At 42.4% G+C, this 26,144-nt stretch overlaps 1 protein-coding gene across 7 annotated transcripts in view; it reads right to left on the bottom strand.

Annotated features, from left to right (window-relative positions):
• Positions 1 to 26,144, bottom strand: part of LOC105490453 (collagen type IV alpha 6 chain) — a 312,047-nt gene that overhangs the window by 75,227 nt on the left and 210,676 nt on the right. For all 7 annotated transcript variants that reach the window (XM_011756089.2, XM_011756095.3, XM_071088636.1 and 4 more), the window contains exons 4-6: positions 8,290 to 8,424; positions 6,716 to 6,760; positions 1,119 to 1,235 (exon numbers count right to left, since the gene is read on the bottom strand). In XM_011756089.2, the coding sequence (XP_011754391.1) occupies positions 1,119 to 1,235; positions 6,716 to 6,760; positions 8,290 to 8,424 (297 nt within the window). The remainder of the gene's footprint in view (positions 1 to 1,118; positions 1,236 to 6,715; positions 6,761 to 8,289; positions 8,425 to 26,144) is intronic.

Here is a 26,144-nt window from a genome sequence, read left to right as displayed (position 1 = left end):
TCACTTAACTCATCCTATGTTAGCAATACATCTTTCCTTACCTCCCCACCCCCCGGCATACTGGTTTAGTTTTTAGGTGTCAAAGTCCTATATGCCAATCTGGGGCTTGTGCTTTGTCCATCTATCTCATTTTCTCACACATATACCCATACCCCAGCCTGGTCACTGAAGGTGGTGGTGCTGCTCTTCTAATGAAGTGTCAATTAATTCACGTATCTATAAAACATATCTAATGAATGGTGTGATTTCTAGTTAAATATCTCAGATCAGTGCCCTCATGAATTTAGATTATTTCAAGGGAGGTTGAGAATGGGTCTGAAATGTGTTATTTTTCTCTTTCCAGCCACTTGTAAAATCAGTCAGGAAGGGCATTGTATTTACTAGAGATCCCTTAGATCAAAATATCTGAGCCCTATCTGGATGAATGGAATTAAATAAAAGTGGTGACACTGGGATCCAATAAATACCTTATCAATACCATAACCAAGGGTTATGATGTGTGAGTGTAGCCACAAACTCTGTTACTATAGAGTAGGGTTTCTCAACCTCAGCATTATTGACACTTTGAACCAAATGATTCCTAGATGTTGAGGAGGGGGCTGTCTTGTGCCAGTAGCACACCACCAGTTGTGAGGCCTCAAAATATCAATAGCAATTGCCAAATGTCCCCTGAGTGGCAAAAATCACCCCTGGTTAAAAACCACTGGTATAGACCAAGCTAGCAAGCCCTTCGGGTTTTGGTTAGTGCTTCCGTGATCCCATATAAGTCTTCCAAACATTCCTTAATATTGTCTGATGTGGGACCATGTTAAATAGCCCAAGTGTGTTATTTTGCCATGAAATTTACTACAGCCTTTTAACAATCTTGCCAACTTCACAAGCTGCATTAAAAAAAAGGCAACCCTAAGCAGTGTAGCATGTGCACACCCCAATGCAACTGGTATTCTTCTTTAGACTTTTACTGTTGTGGTGCTGCCAGTATTAACTCCTACATTTGACAAGGGTCTGTAGTGGCTGCCCCACAAAATCTTAATGAGGTTTCCAGAGAGGCAGAAAAAGGGCACACTTAGAGACAAGCAAAGCCATTTGAAATAAAATGCAAATATCTGGCAGCATACAGGTGGTCCGAGAAGCCCAGGATAGCCATCAGGGCCTGGAAATCCGACAGCTCCTTGAGTTCCATTACAGCCATCCAGACCAGGTGGGCCTCTGGGGCCCGGCTGTCCAGGATGGCCCTGTTCAAAGAGAAAAGAAGGGATCAAGTTAGCCACAGGACTGTCAGCTACTCCAAATGGCTCCACAGCGAGAAAAGCCAAGCATGCTATTAAACTCTGGCTCCTTGATCACTCCCTTAGATCCATCATGTATGTTTGCACGTCTTTCCTTTATACTCAAGCATATGTGTCTAATCACAGTTCAATGTTGTCCCTCCCAAAAGGATGAATGCTTTAATAGGGACCAAACTGAAACCAAAGGGATCAAGCATGAACAGATGGGATACACAAGGTCTTGCAACTTTACCTTTCTTGTATACAAAGATGTGCTAAAATTGGGCTTAGCTGTCTGGCAGCTGAAGTGATATGAACACGGAATCATGCCAGGCCTTAGGATTCCTCAGGCCAGACAGACCCTGAGCAGCCTGGCATGACATTCAGTATTGGAAGCTCTGCACGGGAAATGATGCTGGATTTTGGTTAATAGAGCAGAAGCAGTTCCCACAGCACCCCCTCTCCTGAAAGTTGCTTGGTCCAAAATAAGCAAGTCCTGCAAGAATCACATTTTCAATCTCATTTCATCATGCGCACACATCAGGCTACTGCTTCAGTTCAAAAACTGTATGTTTTCCTCTTCTCCGTACTAACTACTGAGGCAGTTGTTTTGCTTGGGAATTAGTAATCATTCTCATACAGTTCATCTGAATTCAATAATTTTCTAGAGTTGGGCTTCCTTGGTACATAGAGTCTACCCTTTTGTAGGTAATATATCTTTTTTAATCCATCGAAAGCCAATTGTGTGTTGGGCATGGAGCAAAGAGATGATCAGAAAGATCAGAAATGCAGACAGGTCAAGAAAAGGTAGATTTCCCCCCTGCCGACGCAAACACTTTAAAAGCCAAGTATATACATTTGATGATTTGAGGGAAACATGCTATATGTTCAAAAATGAACTTTTCAAATTATTAGAGGAAACAACTTTTAATCAAATTCTTATAGAGGAAATATTCTATAGAATTCTGTTTCATTTTCGTTGTTATTATAGTTGTAAGAGCTAGACACACTGTTAATACAAAAGTGTGAGTCTAGACAACCGGACTCATGGAATGCTAAGTCCAGAGGAATGCTCAATAACTTGTCTTTACAACAAAGTTGCTGCTATCTGTGCCTCTGCAGACTCAGGTGATGATTTTTAGTTGCATTGGGGAAGCTGATACAGCTTACTAAAGTTTGCAACTTTTTGTTATTAATTGGGATGGTTACTCTTGTTTGCCCTGACGATCTACACTCTATCTCCCTCAGATCTGTGTCCTGGGAGCCTGGCCTCTATGGACTGTACCACCTAGGCTCCCTTTCCCTCTGTCTTCCAGTTGTATTTGGCCACTGGGAGACACAGACTGGAGAGATCAAAGCAGGAAGAGAAAAGACACAGGTTATTTATTTCCCCCATGCTCTCCCTCCCTGGCTATATTCCAAGGAAATGGACAAATTTTTCCATAGTCTTAGTTCCTGTTCGGCAACAGCTATTTCATGGTTCCAGATCTCACTGGATTCCAATAATTACCATTCCATTTTTTTCCCTTTCAGGTCTAGGGGTAGCTTTGAGTTAGTCGTTCCACCATCCATTGTTGTTTCCCCTAATCTTTTCCACATCTGTTAAATATACCCTTCATTCAACTCTATTCAGTTAAACCCTTCAGGTGAAATGTCTATCTCTGGCTGGGATCCTGATCGCCACTATTATAAAATGTCCCAGCCAAACTTGCTAGGGGTTACCTCTCAGCTAGGTTACAGGGATAAATTGAGGCAAAACGACAGGCTGGCTAAGTACCAGGAGTCTTCCTTACTCCTGAGCCCTTGTTTCTGTTTCACACCAAAACCTTTGTCTGGATTCTTAACCTTTGGTATCCACATCTTTTACTTAGGCCTTATCTTTTTCTAGTTTTCTTGCCTGAACTCCTGATATTTCCTACCTGTAGGATTTCAGGGATACCTGTTTGCACTTTCCTACCTTAGCTGAATTCTCTGGAAATAAATCTCTGACCTCTGACTCAGATCTATCAGCGCCTTTTCACCCAGCTGATGCCAAGAAATGGGTAGACAAGGCATGTTTTGAGCCAGTTAGACTTGTGGCTCCAATCCCACTGTTTCCCTTCTCCAACTTGAGCCTCAGATCCCTTAACTGTCAAATGGTGATGAATAATACCTACCTTATAGAGTCATTGCCAGCATTAAAAGTGAATAATGCCTATTCCATTGGGTTATGGTTAAAATAAGTGAGACTAGGTTTACTAAGTAGGAGCTCAATAAACAATCTTCTCTCAGTCAAGTCAGCAAGGGTAAACCACAGGACTGAGCTCTACCTCCTCTCAGTTCTCAGAACCACAGAATTTCTGGCACATTGCCCTTTATTCTTATAGCTAATGATTTTACATATGTGTGTGCCAACCCTCCAAGAGTGTATACCTCTTTGAGGGAGGAAACCATAGTTCTGTATTGCCTCAAGGGACTGAGCACATGGAACAGGAGGATCTGTTGTATTCCAGAAAAGCCAAAACAATGTTCCTCAGAATCCAGTTTCAAAGGAAAAGTTTCCATTTGGTGAGTGGTATGTGTTCACTTTGAGGATATAAATCTCATGTGCTCATTTACAAGTCTCCAGGCAGGGAACTAGAGATTTGGGATTGACTCCATGGGGAAAGCTAAACATAAATTGTAAAGTGAAAATCTCTGCTCCCAACTGCTTTGAACTGAAAACATTTGATAAACACACATCTCTTGTGGATGCCAACGGGCCCAACTCACAGCTGGGATATCATTAAAAGCCACAGCCCTACTGTCCCTAGTCTATGTTGTTCTAATGTTGACAATTTTAGGAATGCTTGTTTGCTCACTCTCTAGCTTAGTTGCTGTGCCCTTTAGTGCAAAGACTTAGGTTATCATGAAGTGATGACTAACCCACTCGTGTTGAAATTGTCTACATGACAGCAAAAATGGAGTTTTGAGACCAAAACTAGTGACACATATGTTAACAATCAGCTAATATTAAGAGGGGAAGCAGATCTGTGCAGTGATCCAGTTTAGTAAGATGTGTTAGGAAAGCTGTTGGTTTCAGCCAAATTGCTTAATATGTGTTACTGAAAGTAGAACAAAATAATCAGTCTGACTAGGCCTATGGTGTCTGTGTTTTTCTGTCTGAGGGAGCCCTGACAGTCGAAGAACTATTGCTAGGCACTAGAGGTTGGAGTCAACCTCCCCCGCAATACCTTTAGAGTGTTTACTCTATGCAGAGTTCAGTCATGGGCCTCTCAGGCTTCTGAGAGGAACAGAAGATATAATCTCTGTTTTCTAGGAGCTGGATAAGACTAGCACAAAAAAACTATCTATCATTAAGTCCCCTGGGGCTGTAGGTAGTGAGGCGCTGGAGTATTTGAGACAGGTACCAATGACTCCTGGGAGATTAGAGGTGGAAGGAAGAGGTAAGCACTGAACAGAAGATGTTTAACAAATATTTCTTGAGAGGCTGCAAGAGAGAGAAACAACAAGAAAGTGGGATTTTATGGAGTAATGAGGTTTGAAGCCTGCAGCTAGGGCAATCAGAAGTCAAAAGAAAACACATACAATTTTTGGTCAAGGAAAGGAAATATCAGGAGTTCGGGCAAGAAAACTAGAAAAGGATAAGGCCTAAGTAAAAGATGTGGATACCCCACAAGGGAGTGGGGACTTCTACTGGGAGCGGTAAGCTCATTTAGAGAGGTCTGAACAGCTGCAACTCATTCTGCCAAGCAATGAAGCCTTGAAGAGAAGTGATCCATTCCTGCAAGCTCTAGGGCTCTCTTAGCGACAGGCTGGAGGCAAGAGGATCCAGCTGGACTCTGGGGCAGTTTCCAGCTCAGAATTGGAAACAGCCTTAGCCTCCAGGATTCACTTCCTTCCAGCTCCCATTAAAACAAGACTGCAGGAGGAAGGGCATACTAAGACGGTAAGCTCCAAGTCCTCCACTCATCTCTGGCAAAGCCAGGTCCACAGAATGAATGAAAGAGGCTGCCTCCAGTTTGCTAGTTTCCCTTATCCAGTGGCTCCCAGAAGATACACGTTCTGGGCGGAGACTCTGGCTAAAGGGGCCATAGGAACACAGCCAAAAGAAAATGCCAGGAGACATCATAAAAGGATGGCCAACCTCGTCTGCTTATTTTCCCAATGGTCTATTTCTGGGCACTTTGCAGACACTGCAGTTGAATAAAATGCTGAAGTCTGATGGCCGACTTGTTGATACATGCAACAGATATGAGGTAAGTGAGCCTTCAGTTTTTCAAATTCATAAATGTCTACTAGATCAGAGGAGACAATGAATCAGATGATATTATCTTTCAGGGCAGAGCCACATGATTCCTCTGTATCCCCAAGGTTGAGTGCTAACATATAGCAGGAGCACATTAAATATCTACCAATTGGCGAAAAAAGATTTGAACCCCTTTTCCTGATACTAGATTATTATCGAGGATAACACAAAAGCTGTTAATCATAGGGTCTCCAAAAACCATGCTTTGATAAGGTTCAGAACAACCTCTGAGAGGCTGTTGGAAAGATAAAAGCAGGCTTTAGGACCTCCCACAAATGGAGGAGCTGCACTTTTTTTTTTTTTTTTTTTTTCTGTTCTATATGTTGAGATTCTGTTCTTCTCTTAAACAAGATTGAAAACTGCTGCTGTAGACAAACATAGCCCAGACTATGGCTTAAATATATAGAGATGTGTCAAAGGGAAAAACTGAAAAAAGATAGCCAGTAAGTTCCAAATATTGTATTTTAAAGGCTGGTGCAATGTTACCATGGAATCACCAGCGGTGGGATAGGCGCAGATATAGGACGAAAATAGAGAAACTAAGATATTAGGCTGGATGGATGGAAAAAAGAATTGTCTGCAAGTTCCAAACCTTCCACTTATCTTGGGCAGAGCAGAGGTCCACAGGATAAATTTTGCAAGAGGCTGCCTCCAAGTGATCTTTGGAGTAGTCACTTTGTAAAAACTTTAAAGGAAAATTCACTCTGAAATGAGGTAAGGCTGAAGAGAACAAATTATGAAATGGAAGGTATCAAGATATCATGAAGGATTTTATCTTCTAATTTCATGTATCATCTTAATTTCCCTATATAAGGATATATATGCTCTAATGTGGCTCTGTCTTTACACCTTAGAACCAGTTCCTCATCTCCAATCAAAGCTCTGCTCAACCCACAAGACTTAACTCGTGTTGTCTAAGATATTGATGTTATGGCTATACAGGTCCCTCCACTCTCCAATCATGCAACACAGGGCTGCTTGTGCCTGAATCCAAGGGCAATTGTGTGTGACCACTGCCCTTTAAACCTCACCACACATATCTCAACCCTTGTTCCTGAGCATGCTTGCATGAGACAGGACGTTGCTGAGGTCAAAGTGTCTGAAATATGAGGCAGAACCTAAAGGAGGATATGAAAAATTCATCTGTGGACACACTCACCGGAATCCCATTGATGCCAAGAAATCCAGGAACTCCCATGGGACCCTAAAAAAAGGAGTAGGGAGAGGAATGTAAGACACAATCCAACTGGTATTTGTTAGACTCAGTAGGTTTGTTTATGAGAGTCAATGGCCTACATTTTTAAGAAGTGTTTCATATCTCCCTCCCCATATTGTATACCCTTGATTCCCACTGCAGTTCCAAGTGACCATTTACCTTTACCTAAGGCCTTAGACAAGTCTTTGTTCCAAAACCAGCTCTTTTTTTTTTTTAAGGGAGTATAGTCTAGGTTTAAAAATTATAGGCTCACTATTACCTGCTGCCATCTGGGGAAAACTAGAGGACCTTGAATGACCTAATCACAAGTTTCCCTTGCCATTATGCTTCTACAGATAAGGTCCCGTAGCCGAACAACTTTCCTTATCAAGTGGACCAGGTGCAACTCCTGCTTATCCTGGAATAGCAGTTTCAATTTCTCGCTGGCCTAGTGGACTATTCAAACAAGCCAATTGCATCCACCTTCAGGAACCAGGGGCACCCTACCCTACTGATACTACAAAGTCTGCTTCGCACAGCCTTTTCTTCTAAACTCTGTTCCCAAGTGCTATCCCTGTGTGGCCCTATGTGGTGTGTGGTATCCTCTTCCCCTGAGCTGTGAGTATATGTGACTAACAAATTGCTGTCAATTTCATCTGTCCAGTGTCAGGTGTCATATCTTTAGTCATCCCCATGATCCTAGTGAGGGAATCCTTCCCTCACCAACGGGGTGAATAGAAGGTGATTAAAGTAGGCAGGGAACATAAACTGAGCTGCTGAACAGTCAGCCTGCCACCATGACATTATCACTCTCGTTTCTTGCAGCTCTGTCCCTATATTTGTGGCCTAGATTGCTTCTAAGCACTCTGACCCCTTTCTTCCCAGTATCCTTGCTCGGATTCCTGATCTCGGCTGCCCAGGTGATTGGACTTCTGGCCCATGCACAGTTCAAACCCACCTGACTTCTTACCACAGTGAGCCCACTTGTTTAGCAAGCAGCTAATACATTTACTTTATGGTGTGCTTGCTATGGGAGTCCTTCCACAAGTGGGCTGAATCATTGGCAGGCCATCACTCATCCCATCTCTTATTAAAATATGCAGCCTGGGTGGGGCGCGGTGGCTCCTGACTGTAATGCCAGCACTTTGGGAGGCTGAGGGTGGATCACAAGGTCAGGAGTTCAAGACCAGCCTGGCCAACATGGTGAAACTCCATCTCTACTGAAAATACAAAAATTAGCTGGGCATGGTGGCAGGCACCTGCAATCCCAGCTACTTGGAAGGCAGAGACAGGAGAATCGTTTGAATCCAAGAAGCAGAGGTTGCAGTGAGCCGAGATCACACCATTGTACTCCAGCCTAGGCAACAGGGTAAGACTCCATCTCAAAAAAAAAAAAAAAAAAAAAAATGCAGAAATGCAGCCTGGCACGAAACTACTCAGGAATGACATCATAAATGAGCAGAACTGGGATGGAGAACTTCTGATCTTTACATTTGTGGCCCATGCATCAAAGAGAAATCAAGCTTTGCTGGTCTTACCTTATCTCCTTTGGGTCCATAAGGTCCCAGAAGGCCTGGGGAACCCCTTTCTCCTTTCAATCCCGATAAACCAGTAGAGCCAGTGAATCCTTGAGGACCTGATGGGCCTTGAATTCCAATTGGTCCAGGTCGCCCCTAAGGTGGACAGAAGGAGTGCAATTAGTCAATAGAGGACTTAGCATTAATACTTCTCATTTTCCCACACACAAAGAGCACTGTCATCACTTCACCGAATAATTTTGGCTAAGAGATCTGCGAGGCACGCCAAAGTTCCAGACACGGATCAGAAAAGGCTATTTTAGGGGCTGCTAAGCTTATTTGGATAGAACACATTTTATAAGCATATTTAATAAGATTCATGTGCACCAAGATCCTTCAACTTTGTACTTCTTAGGAAATTAGTTATTCAGGCTGGATAATATTGTCCTCTTCCTAGTTAATGCCAGGCCATCCATCAGATTGTCAAAATAGTGAAAGAACAGAACGCTGGAGAGCATCATGACATTTTTTAACTCACATCCAAATGGCCAACCATGTGCTTGCAGTGAAATCCAGAAATGGCTGTATCTAGAGAACATTGCCCCAGGGGGCCAGAGTGGGCCCAGAAACTTACAAGCTGACAAACCTGCAAGAGCTCATCTTTGTTGGCAGATCCCAGGACTCCATCACTGCACCTAGTAGCAGACATTCACAGGGAAAACACACATACACATGCACATATACACACATGAATTGCTTATTTGTTCTTTCTTCCTATCCCTCTCTCCTCTCCTCTCCAATCTGTAAAGTGTCGAATGTGTAAAATACAAGAAGCCTGAGAATATCTATTAAGTATCAATTATGACAGCAAGAGGGAACAGCCTGAGGATTTTAAATGCCCTGCTTATAAAATGTCTGTAACAATTAAGTCTGAGAGTTCAGGCTGACATTTTAAAGTGGACTCAGACTGAGCATTAACCCCAGTGGGTGCAACATAGGCAGGCTGGTCTATCATTTAGAACAAATCCCAGTAGGAACTGAATTGTCTTGGCAGAAGAATAAAAACCATTAGTAATATGCATTACCTCTCAGAGAACACAACACCATATCAGGTAGAAAGTCCATTTTCATAAATGCTTCCCGTCTCCACCTCTTGGCCCCTTTACTGACTGTCCATAATTTCCTACAAATCTGTGAAAAACTTTGAAAAGCCCATTAAGCACGCCCTTTACTGTTCACCTTCAAGGTTTACTTTTTTAAAGGCTGAAAATGGGACAGATGCTTTATGCTGTGGCTACAGTTAAGTACTGGAGATGCAAGTGGCCACCAGCTGTGACGATCCTTTGGAGTATAATTTTGAGTGTCAATCAGGCCCACGAAGACCTACGACCCTCGCAAGGAAGTAAAAGACGCTCTGTCCAAGGAAATGCAGTTCTCTTGGGCACCACCTACCACTCAACCTTTTCCAATATCCAACATGTGGCCTACAAAAAATGATAGGTTGCAAACTGTTTAAAAGGCTTCATTCTGGGAATGATGGGGGTAGAGTAAACTTTCACTTTTTAGGTTCCTACCTCCCATTGTTGGAACTTTGTTTACAGTGGTTCTGTTATTTATTATTATTGGGATTTTCATAAAATCAATAAATATGTGCGTATATGTGTATATATGTGTATAATACATATTAATAATATAAAAAGAAAAAGAGCAGTACTTAAAAAATAGTGCTGGGGTGCTGTTGACAATGAGTAGGAGGTCAAAAGTGTGGGCCTACATTAATGATAGACTGGATAAAGAAAATGTGGCACATATATACCATGGAATACTATGCAGCTGTAAGAAAAATGAGTTCACGTCCTTTACAGGGACATGGATGAAGCTGGAAACGATCATTCTCAGAAAACTAACACGGGAATAGAAAACCAAACACTGCATGTTCTCACTCATAAATGGGAGTTGAACAATGACAACATATGGGCACAGGGAGGGGAACATCACACATGGGGGCCTGTTGGGGGGTGGCGGGCAAGGGGAGGGATAGCACTGGGAGAAATACCTAATGTAGATGATGGGTTGATGGGTGCAACAAACCACCATGGTACACGTATACCTATGTAACAAACCTGCACGTCCTGCACATGTATCCCAGAACTGAAAGTATAATTAAAAAAAAAAAAAAGAAAGAAAATGTGGGCCTAGTTTCAAGACTAATGCATACAAAATCACAGCAAACAGTACAAATTTGGAACAGAGCCTAAGTGCTGTGGGAACACAAAAAAAGAGTTGGCAGTGGAGGGTTTGTGGAATGCTCACATTTTGCCCATGGCTGGGGGAAGTCATGGGCTGCATTGGAAAGGTTGACTGGAAAGGTTCCTGCTGAAGTGGGCCTGGAAAGTACCACAGAAAAGTTGAAGACTTGATGTGGCAGGACACAGGGAACCCTCAGAAGTTTGAGAACAGGGAGAGTTGGGAGAAGAGCGGTCTTTCATAGCTGAAAGTCATCAAGGAGCATTCAGGAGAACACGTGTATGTCAGAATGAGACCATGGCTGCCTGCCTGAGGCTGGGACAAGGGAGGCAGATAAGAACCAGCTGTTGAGGAGGAGGGAACTGCTTGATAGGAGAATGGAGGGTAGGATGGGCTTGCAGAGGCCATGTTATTACTAGCAGAGAGGATCCAGTCAGGGCACTGAATGCTTGACCCAAATCCAAGCCCTGCCAAAAGTTTTCCCACATCAAGGGAAGGAAGGGAAATCACTGAACAGCTACTGAGAGAGCAGGTTGTGATGTGGGCCAGTCCCATCCTGCTCACACCATTAGAGAGAAGAGTCCCAGCAGCACCCAGCATAGGCACAGGGACTGGCACCCTCTACCTCTGGTCCCTTACCTTTGCAAGCACATGGTAAGCAAGGGTAAACAAGGAGACTTAGGAGGTAGGCACCTCGAGGGCTAGACTTAACTGGAACTCCGATTCCATGCAGAAAAGGCAGGGTCCCACAGCCTGCTTCTTTACTCCTGGCTTGGTGGGCATGCAGAATTTCTTGACACCTGTGTTCCACCCAGAGAGCTGAAAGGAACTCTCCTAAAGAACTCACATATATTTTTAAAATTCCAATTCTTTTTCCAAATGGGAGTTTGAAAAGGCACCACCAGAGGAACGTGCACTTCTGGACTGGCCCCAGGTTCCGGCTTGGGTTGGTGGGTGTGCCAGCAGCCCAGCTTGAAACCTCTCACATTGAATCAAGGGCCAGAAGCAGGGCCTGTGGGAAGTTTCTAGGTTTCTGCTCGTCCAGAACTGTTTCCTCAGCATGGTGTGAGGCCCTTATGGAGCCTGCAGTCATAGGATATGAGACAAAAAGCCTTCCCATCCATGGATGTCCTTTCATACAGTGGCACAGAACACCGGGAACAAATGAAAGTGACTGAGAAAAAAAAGAGGGAGACCCATTTCTTCTGCGGGTTGTTTTGTCATCCAGATACGCTTACTTTGTGCTTGTAACTGTATGATCTTTTTTCCTCATCTCTAATGCACAGGATTTCTGCCTCATTACCCATACAGCTAAAGCTTAATATTAACTAAATCAGTGGTGAATTCCTTTCCTTTCCCATCCGACACTATAAGCGACATTTTTCATAATGGCCAGCAGAGGTCAGTGTGAGAACATAGAGACTACAGATAAGCAGGTGGGTGGGTGGGCCTCTCCCTCTACAGAGAAAAAGAAATCAAACCAGTGTCAGAGAAGTCACAGAATGTTCGAGCAGGAAAGGCCCTTAGAGACCATTCAATCCAGGCTTTATTTTATACATGGGGCGGGTGGGGGGGGGGGGGGGCGAAAAAGGCCGAGAGAAGAGGAAGGACTTGTTTAGGTCACATGGCTAGTACGAACGGCATGGAACTAAACAGACTGCCTGCAGCCAGTATGTGGCTGTTTCCCTGTTTGCCAGTGGCAGATGTCTTAGGGGGTCCTTGAGGCTGCCCCTCCACTACCCTGGGTCCGCCCCTGGGACTGTCCCCATCAGTAGGCTGCAGCAGCCAGATGCTCACACATTATTTCTTTCTTCCTAACCCTGGTCATTTCACAGAACCAATCTGACACACCATCACTGTTTGGACAGCTAGCAGAATTTCAATGGGCTTGGACTAATGCCTTGCCCTGATACATATCATTTATTTTGGCAAACAGATCCAGACAGGGCAGAAGGAACTCCTCCAAGTCTTTCCAATGAGCTCTCCTGCTTCCATCTGCTCAGGATTTTAAATATGCACATCAGGGTCTAATTCTCAAGGGAATGAGTTGGGACTTGTGCTTAAGGCCAGGAACTGCAGGTCTGCAACCACAGCCCAGGCTGGCTGCCTCCTGCCAACCACAGTGAGTTGGGATCAGTGTGCAGTTTAAGGTGACCTATAAAATAGTAGACATATGTAGAAATATCATCGACGAATCTTAAAAGCATATGCCTCACACTAGATTGGACAGTGAAACTGGTAAAGGAGGCTGACTTTTCATAAGTTAGTCCCTTTCTGCCTTTTTATACCTCCCTTAAGGTTCCAGTGTTCTTCTCCCATAAAATTAACATTTGTTCCTGAGGAAGAATCTGAAACTCACTCCCACCGAGGCGTTAATGACTGACAACTTAGAGCTTTGCTTTTCCCAGGGGGATTTGTAAAGCAAAGCATTAAGCTAGGGGATGCAAATGGTATTTATGAAGTAGGGAAGGGAGAAGGGTGTGCACAGGCCTTCCTAAGGATCCAGTTGTATTGTAGAAGGTGGTACGGTGCTGTTAGGTACAGTTTACGTGAAGTCTCCTTACTGCCAATTAACAGTTATGTGACCTTGGGCAAGGGACATTACCATCTTGAATATCAAGGGCTGAAGTGTAATAATAGCTCTTACCTAGGATTATTGTCAGCATTTAAATGAGTTAATACATATAAAACACCTGGCAGATAGAATGAAAGCATCAGTTCCCTTTTTCCTTTAGGCATCATTTATGGCAAAATGGAGAGTTTATAGGGTTGGGCACTCAATGCTCCTTCCCTTAAGTTTCAGTTGGAGATGCACAGACATCATTGAGCAACCCTTTTTGGGGGCAGAGATGTGTGCTTGGGAATAGATGAGCATGTATGCCAGCACCCCACATCTGTGAGAGCATTTCTCCTTTTACATAGCACTGGTGTCCTGGTTCTCCTGGGCACTTGGCTTCTCAGTGTTTATTTTTCCTCCTAAAGGGTCTTAATCTGCATACTGATGACTCCCAAATCTGAACCTCCAGCCCATATTTCTCTTCTGAGTATGCCAGATCCTTATAGTCAATGACTTATAAGAGATCTATTCAAATAGATATTCCAACTCAAACCCAACATGCCCCAAACTGAATCACATTGGCTTCTCCTCAACCCCATTCTCCAAACCAGCTCCCTTTTTCTGAGTTAATGGAGTTAACTCAATAAATTGCACCATTCATAAAGTTGATCAAGCCAGAAACTCAGGGGTCCTCCATGACCCTTCTATTCCCTCACCTCCCACATCCGATCCATTAGCAAGTACTGTGAATTCTACCTGCAAAATCTAACTCAAACCTGTTCATTGATCTCTAGCCCCATGGTCTTAGTTCAAGTCTTTCTCATCTCTCGCCTGGAGTGTTGCCACAGCCTGCCAAATTGCCTGTGACCCCCAATCTTGCATTACTCTCTCCGAACCTCTTATCCCAGGGCCTTTTTATGTGCTTTTGTATATGGCTCTGCTCTCCTGGCTACCTCTTCTATATCTTTTGGCTCTAACCAAGATATCAGCTTCTCCAGGGAGTTTTCTATGATTACCCCCACCCAACTGTGTGGGCTAGATTGCCTGTTTATGTGTCTATACCTCCCAACAGACTGAACTCCTTGAGGACAGGGCTTATGTCTTACTCTTTACTGAATCACCTGTGCTCAGCATTATGCATGGTACTCAGTGGGCATCAGTAAATGTTTGCTGAGTGGAGAAATGATTGAATGGACATACACACTGAGAAGCCAGTGGCCCAGGTACATCAGTGTCTTGTTTGGAAGTCTATATAGTGTTGAGGAAAAATGTCAAACTCTGTAAAATATTTGAAGAGATTTATTCTGAGCCAAATATGAGTGACTAATGGCCCATGAAACAACCCTTGGGAGATCCTGAGAACATGTGGCTGGTGGTCAGGCCACAGCTTGGTTTTGTACATTTTAGGGAGACATGAGATATCAATCAACACATGTAAGATGTACATTGGTTCAGTCTGGAAGGCTGGGACAACTGGAAGCCTGGGGCAAGGTGGGGGGCTTTCAAGTCATAGGTGGAATCAAAGATTTTCTGATTAGCAATTTGTTGAAAGAGTTATTATCAATAGAAGAGAATGTCTGGGTTATAATAAGGGGTTGTGGAAACCAAGGATATATCGTAATAGATGAAGCCACCAGGTAGCAGGCTTCGGAGAGAAGAGACGGTAAATATTTCTTATCAGACTTAAAGAGTCTGTTCTATCAGTAACTCCAAAAGGGAGGAGAGTATAATGAGGCATGTCTGGTTCCCTGTTCCCATCATGGACTGAACTAGTTTTCCAGGTTAGCTTTGGAAAGCCCCAGGCCAAGAGGACGGATCCATTCAGATGGTTGTGGGGGCCTTAGAATTTTAACTTTAATTGATAATAGTTGCAACAAAGTGCAATCAGGAAACATGTGATCACAGAATCACCAAAAAGAGAGCTGTATAAGACTCAGGAATTGATCCAGTTCAGGATGGAGAAGTTGAAGGGCAGAAAGAGAAAGGGATTTACCCAAGTACATACAACATCAACTGTAGACTTTTAAAACAATACCTTTTAGAGCCTTTGAAAACAGAAATGGTCTAAATCTAATGTAGTTTCTGGGCATTCTTTGTTCTCTGAGATCTCTCAGTGAAATGACTTTGATTCTCATTCTGAATGGAATTTATCCATTCAACAATGATTTATTCAGCACTTACTCTGTGCCAGGCACAGGGGTTAAGATGTCAGGTAAGACAGAGTTTCTACATTCATGAAACTTACAGTTATGTTATCCCTTGAAAGCAGATGACACATGACCCATCACCAACCTAATTAAACACTTTTCATCTCATGCTGAGTTTTGTGCTTGGCAAGTATGAACATATATGTAGGGGGTGAGAAGGCAATACACAAAAGAAACACACTGCATTGCCCATGCCCTCAAGCAACATTTAAGCTTGTTGGGGGAGATAAGGCCATATCACAAAAAGTATTGGAGATAAGGTCATTGTATTAAAGGAAAGAGATTTAATTGACTCACAGTTCAGCATTGTTAGAGAGGCCTCAGGAAACTTATAATCATGGCAGAAGGGGAAGCAAACATGTCCTTCTTCACATGGTGGCAGCAAAGAGAGGTACAGAGTGAAGGGTGGGGGAAGCCCCTTATAAAACCATCAGATCTCATGAGAACTCACTCATCATCAAGAAAACAGCATGGAGGTAACCGCCACTATGATTCAATTACCTCCCATTGGGTCCCTCCCATGACACGTGGGGATTATGGGAACTACAGTTCAAGATGAGATTTGGGTGGGAATACAGCCAAATCATACCAGTCATATGCAATGCATTTTTAAAAATTATACGGTATATATCACAAATCCAAGAGGAATTAAGAGATGTGTGAGTTGACAAGGGAGCAGAGGAGCAAAGAAAGACCCAACAAACTGTTAGTGAATACATTCTAAATATGAAGAACAACATGTTCATGGGAATCAGCGAATTCTGTAAGCGAGGGCCAGTCAGAATCCTGGGTCTGGCTGGAGCAGAGGTGAGATCACAGAGAATCAGTAAGAAAGGGCAATAGAGGATAACCTACAAAAATTTATAGATGCTGAGGTGCTTAATCTGGTACATTAGCATGTTTTGTTTTAAACTTTAGTTTGGCTTCCAGTTTTGTTCAGAATTTAGTGAAGTGACATGATGTGCTAGCTAAGTGTACAGGGTTCAGAGTTCAAAAGTCTAGGATTCAGATTCCCTCTTCACCACTGTAAGACTTTGGGACAAATGGCATCTTCAAATTTCCTCAGCTGTCAAGTGAGGATAATATCAGTGTCTACTTCATAGGGTAATTATGAAGCTTAAATAAGAAAATTCAAGTAGATCATTATTTTCGCTCCTTAGCATGCATCAGACTTACCCAGAGGTGATTAAAACACAGATTGCTGGGCTCCAGCTCCAGAGTTTCAGATTCAGTAGTTCTGGCTGGGTCTAAAAATTTGCATTTCTAACAAGTTCTCAGGTGGTGCTGACTCTACAGGATCAAAGACTACACTTGGAGAATCCCTGTTGTAAATCATTTAGCATTGCACCTTGCATATATTAAATGTGCAATAAAAGTTATTTGTTGTTATTGATGTACTATTATTTAGCAAATGATTATGGCTTGTGCAGGTTTGGAGTTCACAATCTCTGAAAGGCCCTCAGCATTCCTTTATCACTATGGCTTAGGGCACCTCTCCTTCTTCCTCATTATGACACACCACAAGAGGAAAGGAGTGGATGGGGTAACAAGACTGGAGACAGGGAACCCCATAAGGGGGCTATGACCTCCTGAAGAGAAATAATGGTGACCTGGACTAGGTTCATGGCAGTGGAGACAGGGAAAAGGCAGATTTGAGAGATATTTCAGAGGCTAAAAACTATAAGGACTTAGTGCCATATTGGAACTGACGAGTAAAACAGAGGAAAGTGCAAATGATGACTCCAGTGTTTCTTGATTGGGCAACTGAGTGGATCTCTTTGATGACATGAGAGAACTTAGAGGAAGAAGAGTCTTGGGCGGAAGATGAGGAATTCACCTTTGGACAGGTGGAATTTAAGATGCCTGGGCGAACATCTAGGGAGATGTTTAGCACATTTTTCCCACAAAACAGGAAGATTTGAGGAAACAGAGTGAGGTTTGTTCACCACTATATCGCCGGAGAGGCAGCATTTGGTGTGCAGTAGACACACAAAACATAATTATGGGGAAAATGCATAATTATGAAATGAATGAAAATAGAGAATTAGATGTGCACTTGGGAATCTTTGAGAAGGCCACTTCCAAGTCTCATTTGCTAGGAGCAAAATGGAATTAAAAGAATGTCACTATCCTAAAATACTCCTTGTGGCCTTTTGAGAAGGGGGAGCAGAGACCCTTGACCTCCAGCCTAGGAACAAAGTGGCTTGATTTTTACAATTTGTCCTTACTTTACAACTGAAATTCTCATTTCAGCTAGTGGGTGGGGGAAATGCAAGAACTTAACAAACTTTACCTCAGTAGCTAGGGATCCTTCTCCCAGCAATGGAAAGATACTAATAATAACACTCCCATAAGCAGAATACTTAAATTTCACAGCAGTTTTCTTTTCACCATTCCTTTGGATCGTCACAATACATCTGCAAGGCAGGTGAAGGGCACCAAGCTGCAAAGCAGTTAGCCAACAGGGCTGGCTAATGTCACACAGCTGCTCAGTGGAAGCGTTACATCAGAGCCTCCCAGTCAAATGTGTGCTCTCTCTGTTGAAACAAACGAAGATGAGTATCCATAAAGCCATACACTTCACTCTCCTAGTAACAGCACTAATGAACTAGCATTGCCTGCCGAAGTAAATAAAAAAGAAAGAATGCTGGGGATGTAGAATGTGTCTAGCATATGGCAGGTAAAGACTCATATCATGCAGATATACAGACCTATTTTGTGGCCCAAGAAGCTTTGAATCAGCTTGATAATGTTAACATCATCTACAATTCGCCAACAAGAGCAGTGACCCTTTCCATCTACATACATACATACATACATACATGCATACATACATACATAATACATACATACATAGTGATCGATGTCTTGCAAAGACAATTTTCAGGTCTGCCACAGCTAATAAATAGTATCAGAGTCTCCCCCTCAACACTCAAATGGAATCACATTTCTTTTCTAGTTCTTCAGCTATAACCAGCGTTTGAAGCAGCCGGCCCAGGCATGAAGACATGCATCTACATGTTTTGTTTTCAAAGATACATACACCCATTCCACTGGTTATTGTCAGCATGTTGAAATTTTTAGGAAGACATATTCCAGACTGATAAAGTTAACTCTTGCTAGGCAAGACTTTGCATCCACTTCTTCTCCCTGTTTACTCATATTTCTCTTCTAAAACATAATAATAACTTTCTTTTACCAAGAGTTTATAAAGTGCTATTCCTTAAATTCACCTCCTTTAATCTTTTAACAGCCCCAACAGGTGGGTATGAATCTCATTTTACAGATGAGGAAACTCAAATGCAGAGAGATTAAGGAACTTGCCTGAGATCACACAGCAAGCAACTGGTGAAGCCAATTTGCTGATACCAAAGGCTTTGTTTCTTCCACCAAGCTACACTGTCTCTGCATTGAATGATGCTCTGAATGCAGAGACACAAACTCATGAACAGGAGCAGTAAGAGCTACACTGTGGAGAAAATATTGTTATTTTCATTGATAACAAAGCAATTTTATCTCAATTTACCCACACTTTTCACTGGAATAGGTACTCTTTAATAGAAATGTACTGATATAATTAATAAATTAAGAAATAAGATGCACTTCAAGGAATGGCACTCCCTAGAACTTAAAAGATGGGGGATTTCTTCTGGTTCCACAATTAAAGTGGCCTTCTTACCTGTCAGTGGGTAATGGTTAGTTTATCTAGGATCTGGTGGACAAATTCTGATGTGCTATGAGTCTCCAATGCTAGCATATTAGTTTAGTAGCAGAAGGAATATAGGCACAGTATGCTAACTTGATGGTCATTACGCTGAGCAGAAATTGGAGAAGTAGTCTTTAGACATGTCATATTTTCCCTTATCCCTGGGAAATATAATTGTTAAAATAGGATGAAGTGGAGCTGCCTAGATAGAGGCAAATAAATTCATGGGAGAATCTTCAGGTGTCCCTTTCCTCCATAACACATTCACAAAACTATTATCAGGAACCATACCAAACTTCCCTTTTGTGATATTTAATGGGAATTGCAAGAATAAAAAATCATATAAAACTGTAAATATGATCAACAGTTGGACATAAAAATAAAAACAGAACAACTAAACACCTTTTTAACTACTATAAATTGTTGAATGAGCCCCCATGTCCCTTGGAATGCGCATTCAGTCTATACAAAGAGCCCCAGTGGTACCGAGTTTCCAGACTGCATGAGTAAATAAACATAACTCCACTTGGATGAATTTAACCTGAAACTAATAAACCTGTTGGAAAGACATGAAATACTTAATTTGAGAATGATTTTGATTTGAAAGTTTTCTAGCAAACTTGAATTGATGTCACCTTTGCCTCTTAAAAAAGTCTCCTGTTTGAAGCAGAAGTATAAGAGTTAGATTCAATTCCCTGCTCCAACCTTCTAGCTGTATGATACTGAAAAAGTTAATTAATCTCTAGGCCTTTGTTTTCTCATCAGCAAAATGGGGATATTACTTGCTCTACCCATTTCCTAGGTTGCTTTGAGCGTCAGTGGAGACAATGCATGTGAAAATGAGCTATAGTTTCATTCCACTGACAAAACTTTGCTTTTGGAGAAAACTCGAATAACCAAACTCCAATTGTCCAACAAACAAACTAACAAATCTCATTTGCTAGACCCATGAGGCAGTAAACCCCTAAGGAAGTGCTTTCAGTAGAAAAAAGATTGAATAAAAAGAGGAGCATAATTTAAAGCTGTGAAAGGTGGGAGCAAATTGACTGTCTCGCACAGGAGTCTCATTACAATTTCAAAATGATTAGATCTACATTATTACAAATGTATGGTTTATTTAAAAATACAAAGTTTAATTACAATCTGGAGCCAATCTTTTTCTTTTAGTTTTTCTAGCAAAACACAGCTATGGTTTTATAATAAAAATCAAAGTGAAACAGGACTTGCCAGAAATTCACTTCAGAGCAATTTTTGCTGTAGTGTATCTATTCCATTAGACAAGGGATACTTTTGGCATTTTTCTCTGACACAATATATTGCCCATCTTTGATATGCTATACAATCTTTGGTCCAATACTGAGCTGGTGTGAGCTGATCGCTTCTGGATCAATGTTGACTTCCCTGATTCTCTGGTGAAAAGCCATCAAGTTTTGGGAGTGAGAGGTAACTGGGAGCAACCAACTACTAATCCTTAAATAGAAGGAGTTTAAAAAAAGGGTAGGATCAAAGAAATTCTGTCAGGACCTCCTTGTCAGAGAACTCAGGGAGCTCTGAGATGGAAGGGCAAGGAAGAGACGGAAGCAGTTTACTTACACAGTTTTGATGCTGTTCCCATGCAAACTTACACTCCTGTATTCATTTAGAACCAGAGAAGCATTAATATGCACACCTATGCTGATAAAGAGATACACATTCCAATCCAAACACACATGCCCACAGGCACAAGAGCCTGCTAAAATGGTAGAGCCTGCTGGTACTCTGGCATAGCCTGCCATATAATCATAGATTATCATAGACATTCATGGATTTGAACTGAAGAAGATGGGATGACACAGCTCCCTTCCACTGACCCTCACAACAATATGTAGTAGTCCCTATGGACAAGTAAAGCCCTCTACACAGACACACACAGGCGAAAAAGATGGGAAGGGAATGAGAGCTCCACATTTCTGATATATTTTCCCTTTCTATCATGAACAGTTGGAAGCTGAGATGAGATCAAGTTCTGTGTGCAACAGGAAAGATGGGCAATGGAGGTGGTGGCAGCTGTGGTATCGATAAAGTAGAAGCCCCAGAGCTGTTGGTGGCATCAGGTATAAGAGTTACAAGTTTACATTGGCGAAGTGCTTCAGATTTCAAAGTGTTTTCACATGTATGACTCCATCTAATGCTCATAACAACACTGTCCTCAATGTACTAGAGAAAGTAATTGAGGCCCAGGTGCTAACTTGTCCATGGCCATGCAGTTTACCGGCAGCAGACTGAGATCTTTAGTCTGAGTCTAGCGGCTTTTCCCACTATTCCTTTAATAAGGTGGCAGGTCAATTCTTGGTCAAAAATTCCCACTAAAATGTCATGTAACTCCACCAAAAACCCTGGGTCTGGAGTGTATTGAATCCTCTTGACTCTTCCCTAAATTCTTCTTGCTGCCCAGTGGCACCCTTAGCAATCAATTATGTAGATGCACCAAGGACAAATAAATCAGTCTACTTGTTCCACTGACAACTCATTGCTTCAGTAAATCGATGAGGCAATTTTTTTAGAGATAAATCGGGCAATTTCTTGATTGCCGACTATGCCATGGTGCAACATGCTGGAAACACAGAAATGAATGCAACATGGGTCTTGTCCTTCAGGAACTCTCAATCCAAGTTAGAAAAGAGAAGTTATGCATGCACATGAGTATATACCATAAGGCATAGGAAGGCAGGAGGGATATGATTCTCAACCCAAGGACTGTTGATGGGTTTATCTTGGAGATAGAGGAGGGCTTTTTATTCTTCCAAACTAGAGAGTAGAAAAAAATGCATAAAGAAAAGACCCAGGGCACATTTTGGTAAGTAAGAGGGAAGTGGAGAATGTCTATTTCAAATTGATCTCAATTTTCTCAACAAATGTAGGAAGTGAGCTCATGAGTAGAGAGGGAAGGTATTTGAGGTTGAGGATGACTTGGGAGGGCCAGAAGGAGATGCTATGGAGGATGTGACAGGAAGTCAATTGTCAGAAAAGTGTGAAGGCCTACCAAGCAGCACTGAGAGCTCCACCGACACTAGAGAACACGTTTTTATGTGTGGAGGAACCTTCCTCAAACAATAGTTGGCAGCTTAGGAGCAGGAGGAAGCAAAGCAGGTGGTGCGGTTTTCCAGGTCTGGGCACTGGCAAATATATATATCAGAAGTACTGGGGGTGAGTATGCGGGTGAGGGAGAGGGATAAGTCCAATAGGAGGAGGGTAAGAACAATGTGGAAATAGCTGAACTTGGGCTCCAGGCTGGAGAGAGAGCCAGAGGGGAGCCAGCAATTCCTGGTAAACAATGATTTATAAGAAAATTTGCCCTTGCTCAAAGTGAGACGCTTGAACCACCTAGAGGTATAAATTATGTACAATATTTAGTACTTGAGCCAATTCTGTCAAGACAAATCTGGAGTCAGAGAAAGCAACCTGAGGATTCACACACAGGGAAAATCCACTAGACTGTTAGCAGCCTCACCCCACATCTACCTCAGGCTGAAGACCTTGTCTAGCATTTAACTCAGAGATGGTTTCAGCTGCTGGGGAGATAATGGTGCTAACTCCCAGGTCAGAGTCAATGGCCTGTACAGGGAGGAGAGTAGGCAGCACAGTGAGTTCAGCTCACTAAAGACTGATGTTTTGTCAGGGTTCTTCATCCTCTGTACCTTCCCCACTTTCACACCGTCATCTACTTTTGGTTATATCTCACTCTGCCCAACTGTTTCCTTACAGTTTGTAGCAATGAAAACACCTTAAACAAATTAACAGTCCATTTTCTGGTTCTCACAGAAAGCAGAGTTAGGGATAAATCAGGAAACCATACCTAAAGGTATCTATATGGGAAATCGAGGAGGGAGGAAGTGGCAGTCAGAAAAGCAAGCAAAACAGGCTAAACCCTAGGACCTGGGGGGAGAAAAAGGGGTGAAAAGGAGTTGGCCAGACCAGGGGCCTGGCCGGATGGTGAATTGGGCAGGAAGTCCCATGTTCTGCTTACCTTCCACCTCCATTATTGCTTTTATTCATTCTCTGGTTTTATGAGGATTTTAAAAGCTTCTGAATCGGGTGCTGGCAATCTTTCAGAAAAAGTTAATACAGAATTCTGTAGACATAAAGTCCCCTATGAAGGCCGCCACGGCCAAGAGTAGCAACACTTGTCCCTTAAAGCTGAGTGGAAAACAAATCTTCAAGTACTTTCCCCTTCAGGGCTTTGAGTGCTTCAGGTCCTTTGGCCTTGAGAACCAAGCAGCTAATCACATCCCTTGACTTGCAGACTTGACGAAGACAGGTGTCTTTGTTAGTCCAGTTTCAACCAGTCTCCGGAACCCAAGAGAAGAAAAAGTGAGGGGGTGTTATGGGGGTGGGAGAAGCTCTAGTAAGTGCATGTGCAAGAGGAAAGATCTCCCAAAGGCAAAGCTAAAGAGCACAATTGGGGGAAGGTGCACACCAAGATACAGCAAGGCTAGCTTGCAGTGAGCACTGCCAGGCAGCTGCTCCAGGGCTCCTAGCCCGTGGGACCCTACTCCAGTAACTATTCTCTTCCATGTTCTGGACAGGTTGCTTTCCTTCCATCTTCGAAACATGCTCTGGAGTGCGTGATACTAACCAATAAAACAAACAAAAATGCTTCCTCTGACTCCCTCACTCCTGTTCCCTGTAAGCTATCATCTCATCTCTCCATTGCCTTTCCAGAACAAACTTCATGGTAAACCAGTCAACACTCGCTGCATCCATTTCCTCTCCTTTCACTCTCTCCAAGCCCTGGCAATCTGGGCCTACCAACTCCTCTCTCTTGAGAGTACTCTCTGGAAAGTAACCAGTGACCTCTGTTAAATTCTAATACCATAGACCTCTGCAGCATTTGTCATCACTGAACACTCCTTTCCCTTCTGAAACCTCCTCCTTGGCTTTTACTGCACTATACTATGGGCTCTTCAGTCTTTTGTGCCTTCATCACCCTCTTCACTGGCCCCTTCCATTTTGCCCAAAGGCTCTTGTCTCTCTCATGGTGACTTCGTCCATCTCCTACAATTTCCACCATCTTTGCTATAAAGATGAGACAGCATTCTAATTTATTTCTCAGGTCCTGCCAATTTCCTGAGTCCGTGTCCATGCCACTCTTATTAGTCCCTTTAGGAATCAATAACCAAAGCCTAGCTCAGTCCCTCATTAGCTCTCACCTGGATAGTGAAAACAGCCTCTGGAGTTCTCACTGTGTGTGTCCAGTCAAACATTGCGGCAATCCATCTAACACTCTGTGACAGTAATTGTCCTAGGTCTGTTCCTATTGCTCTCCTGCTCAGAAACTGTAAACCACTCCATATTACTTTCAAAATAAAATCCACACTCCTTAATCACACATTGAAAGCCCTTCACCATTCAACTCCCACCTGTCTTTGCAGGCTTATTTTCCACAAAACACCCCTACTTGCCCTAGACTTCAAAAATTACAGTCTCCTTGCTGATACTTAAATCCATCTTGTACTCTTTCACCATCTGGCTTCCAACCAAGCTGTTTCCTCATAAAAAATTCCTTTCTCTTCCAGAACTTTCTACCAAGGCTCTATCCATCCTTCAAAGCTCAGCTCAAATCTGCCCTCTTTCAAACAGACTTCTCAGATTTCCCTGGTTGGAGTTGATGTCTGCCTTCCCACATCACTTAAAAATTTTGGGAGAATAACTCAGCTACAAAGAGCCAAGTTAATTACATCTATCAGTTCATGATAAAATGTCATCATTAGTCCGTGTCCAACTCCTCATTTTGAAAAGTTCTTTTCCTTCATCCACATCCCCATTCTCATTTCTATCCCTCTCAGGTATCTTCTTTAATATATTTGATATGAGTCCAGGATATCTAACAAATATCTCTCTCTTTCTCTTTCTCTCTTTCCCTCTGTCTCTATCTATCTATCTATCTATCTATCTATCTATCTATCTATCTATCTATCTATCTATCTCATCTATCTATCTTCTATCTCTATGTGTTTCTATCTATCTGTCATCTACCTATCATCTCTCTATATCTATTTATCTGTCTATCTATCTATCTATCTATCTATCTATCTATCTATCTATCTATCTATCTATCATCTATCCATCTATCTATCTATCTAGTTTTTGGGGTGTGTGTGTGGTTTTTTTTTTTTTGAGATGGAGTCTCGTTCTGTCACTTAGGATGGAGTGCAGTGGTGTGATCTTGGCTCACTGCCACCTCCGCCTCCTGGGTTCAATCAATTCTCTGCCTCAGCCTCCTGAGTAGCTGGGATTATAGGCGCCTACCACCATACTTGGCTAATTTTTGTATTTTTAGTAGAGATGGGGTTTCACCATCTTCGCCAGGCTGGTCTTGAACTCCTGACCTCGTGATCCACCCACCTCGGACTCCCAAAGTGCTGGGATTACAGGCGTAAGTCAGTACGCCTGGCCATGTGTGTGTATTTAAAATTGATGTTGCTGTCTTTGGTTTATAGATCACATTCTATTTCTCATTTTTGCTCAAGAATGTCTTCAAGATCTGTATTACTATTTGCACAACTACTTTATTGCTTCTAACCCTTATGTAATATTTGAAAGTATGCATTTACCACATTTTACATGTACACCTCTCTATGGATAGACATCTAGTTTGCCTCTAATCCCTTACACAAAAAATTCTGTGATAAACAAATGATTCTGTTATAAATGTCCCCATAAGTGTCCTATTTTCAAACCACGGAGAGATTCTGCAGGATACACATGCAGCACTGAGGTTTCTGGGTGTAGGAATACATGGTTAGTACCAACAAATGCTGTCAGATTGTAAGCTGTATAACAGTTTACACTCCCATCAACAATACATGAAAAATCATTTTTTCTCCTCATGCTAACAAATACTTGGTGTTATCTGACTTCAAAATTTTTGTCAATCTGATGAGTATAACTTGATATCTCACTGTTATTTTAATTTGCACGTTTCTGAATACTAGTAAGGCTAATCATCTCTTCATAGGCTTGTTAGCCAATGCAGTTACTCCCCTTCTGTGGTCTGTCCATTCTGTGAATATGCTTTTCCCATTTTAACAATTGTGTCCTCTGCCTTTTTCTTGCCAATTTACCCGAGTTCCTTGGACATTGTAGCTATCAATGCCTTGTCAGTTTTAGACATTGCAAA

This window comes from Macaca nemestrina, chromosome X (assembly GCF_043159975.1).
Source record: "Macaca nemestrina isolate mMacNem1 chromosome X, mMacNem.hap1, whole genome shotgun sequence".
Classification (NCBI taxonomy): Eukaryota; Metazoa; Chordata; class Mammalia; order Primates; family Cercopithecidae; genus Macaca; species Macaca nemestrina.
This window is presented reverse-complemented; position numbering and strand designations above follow the sequence as displayed.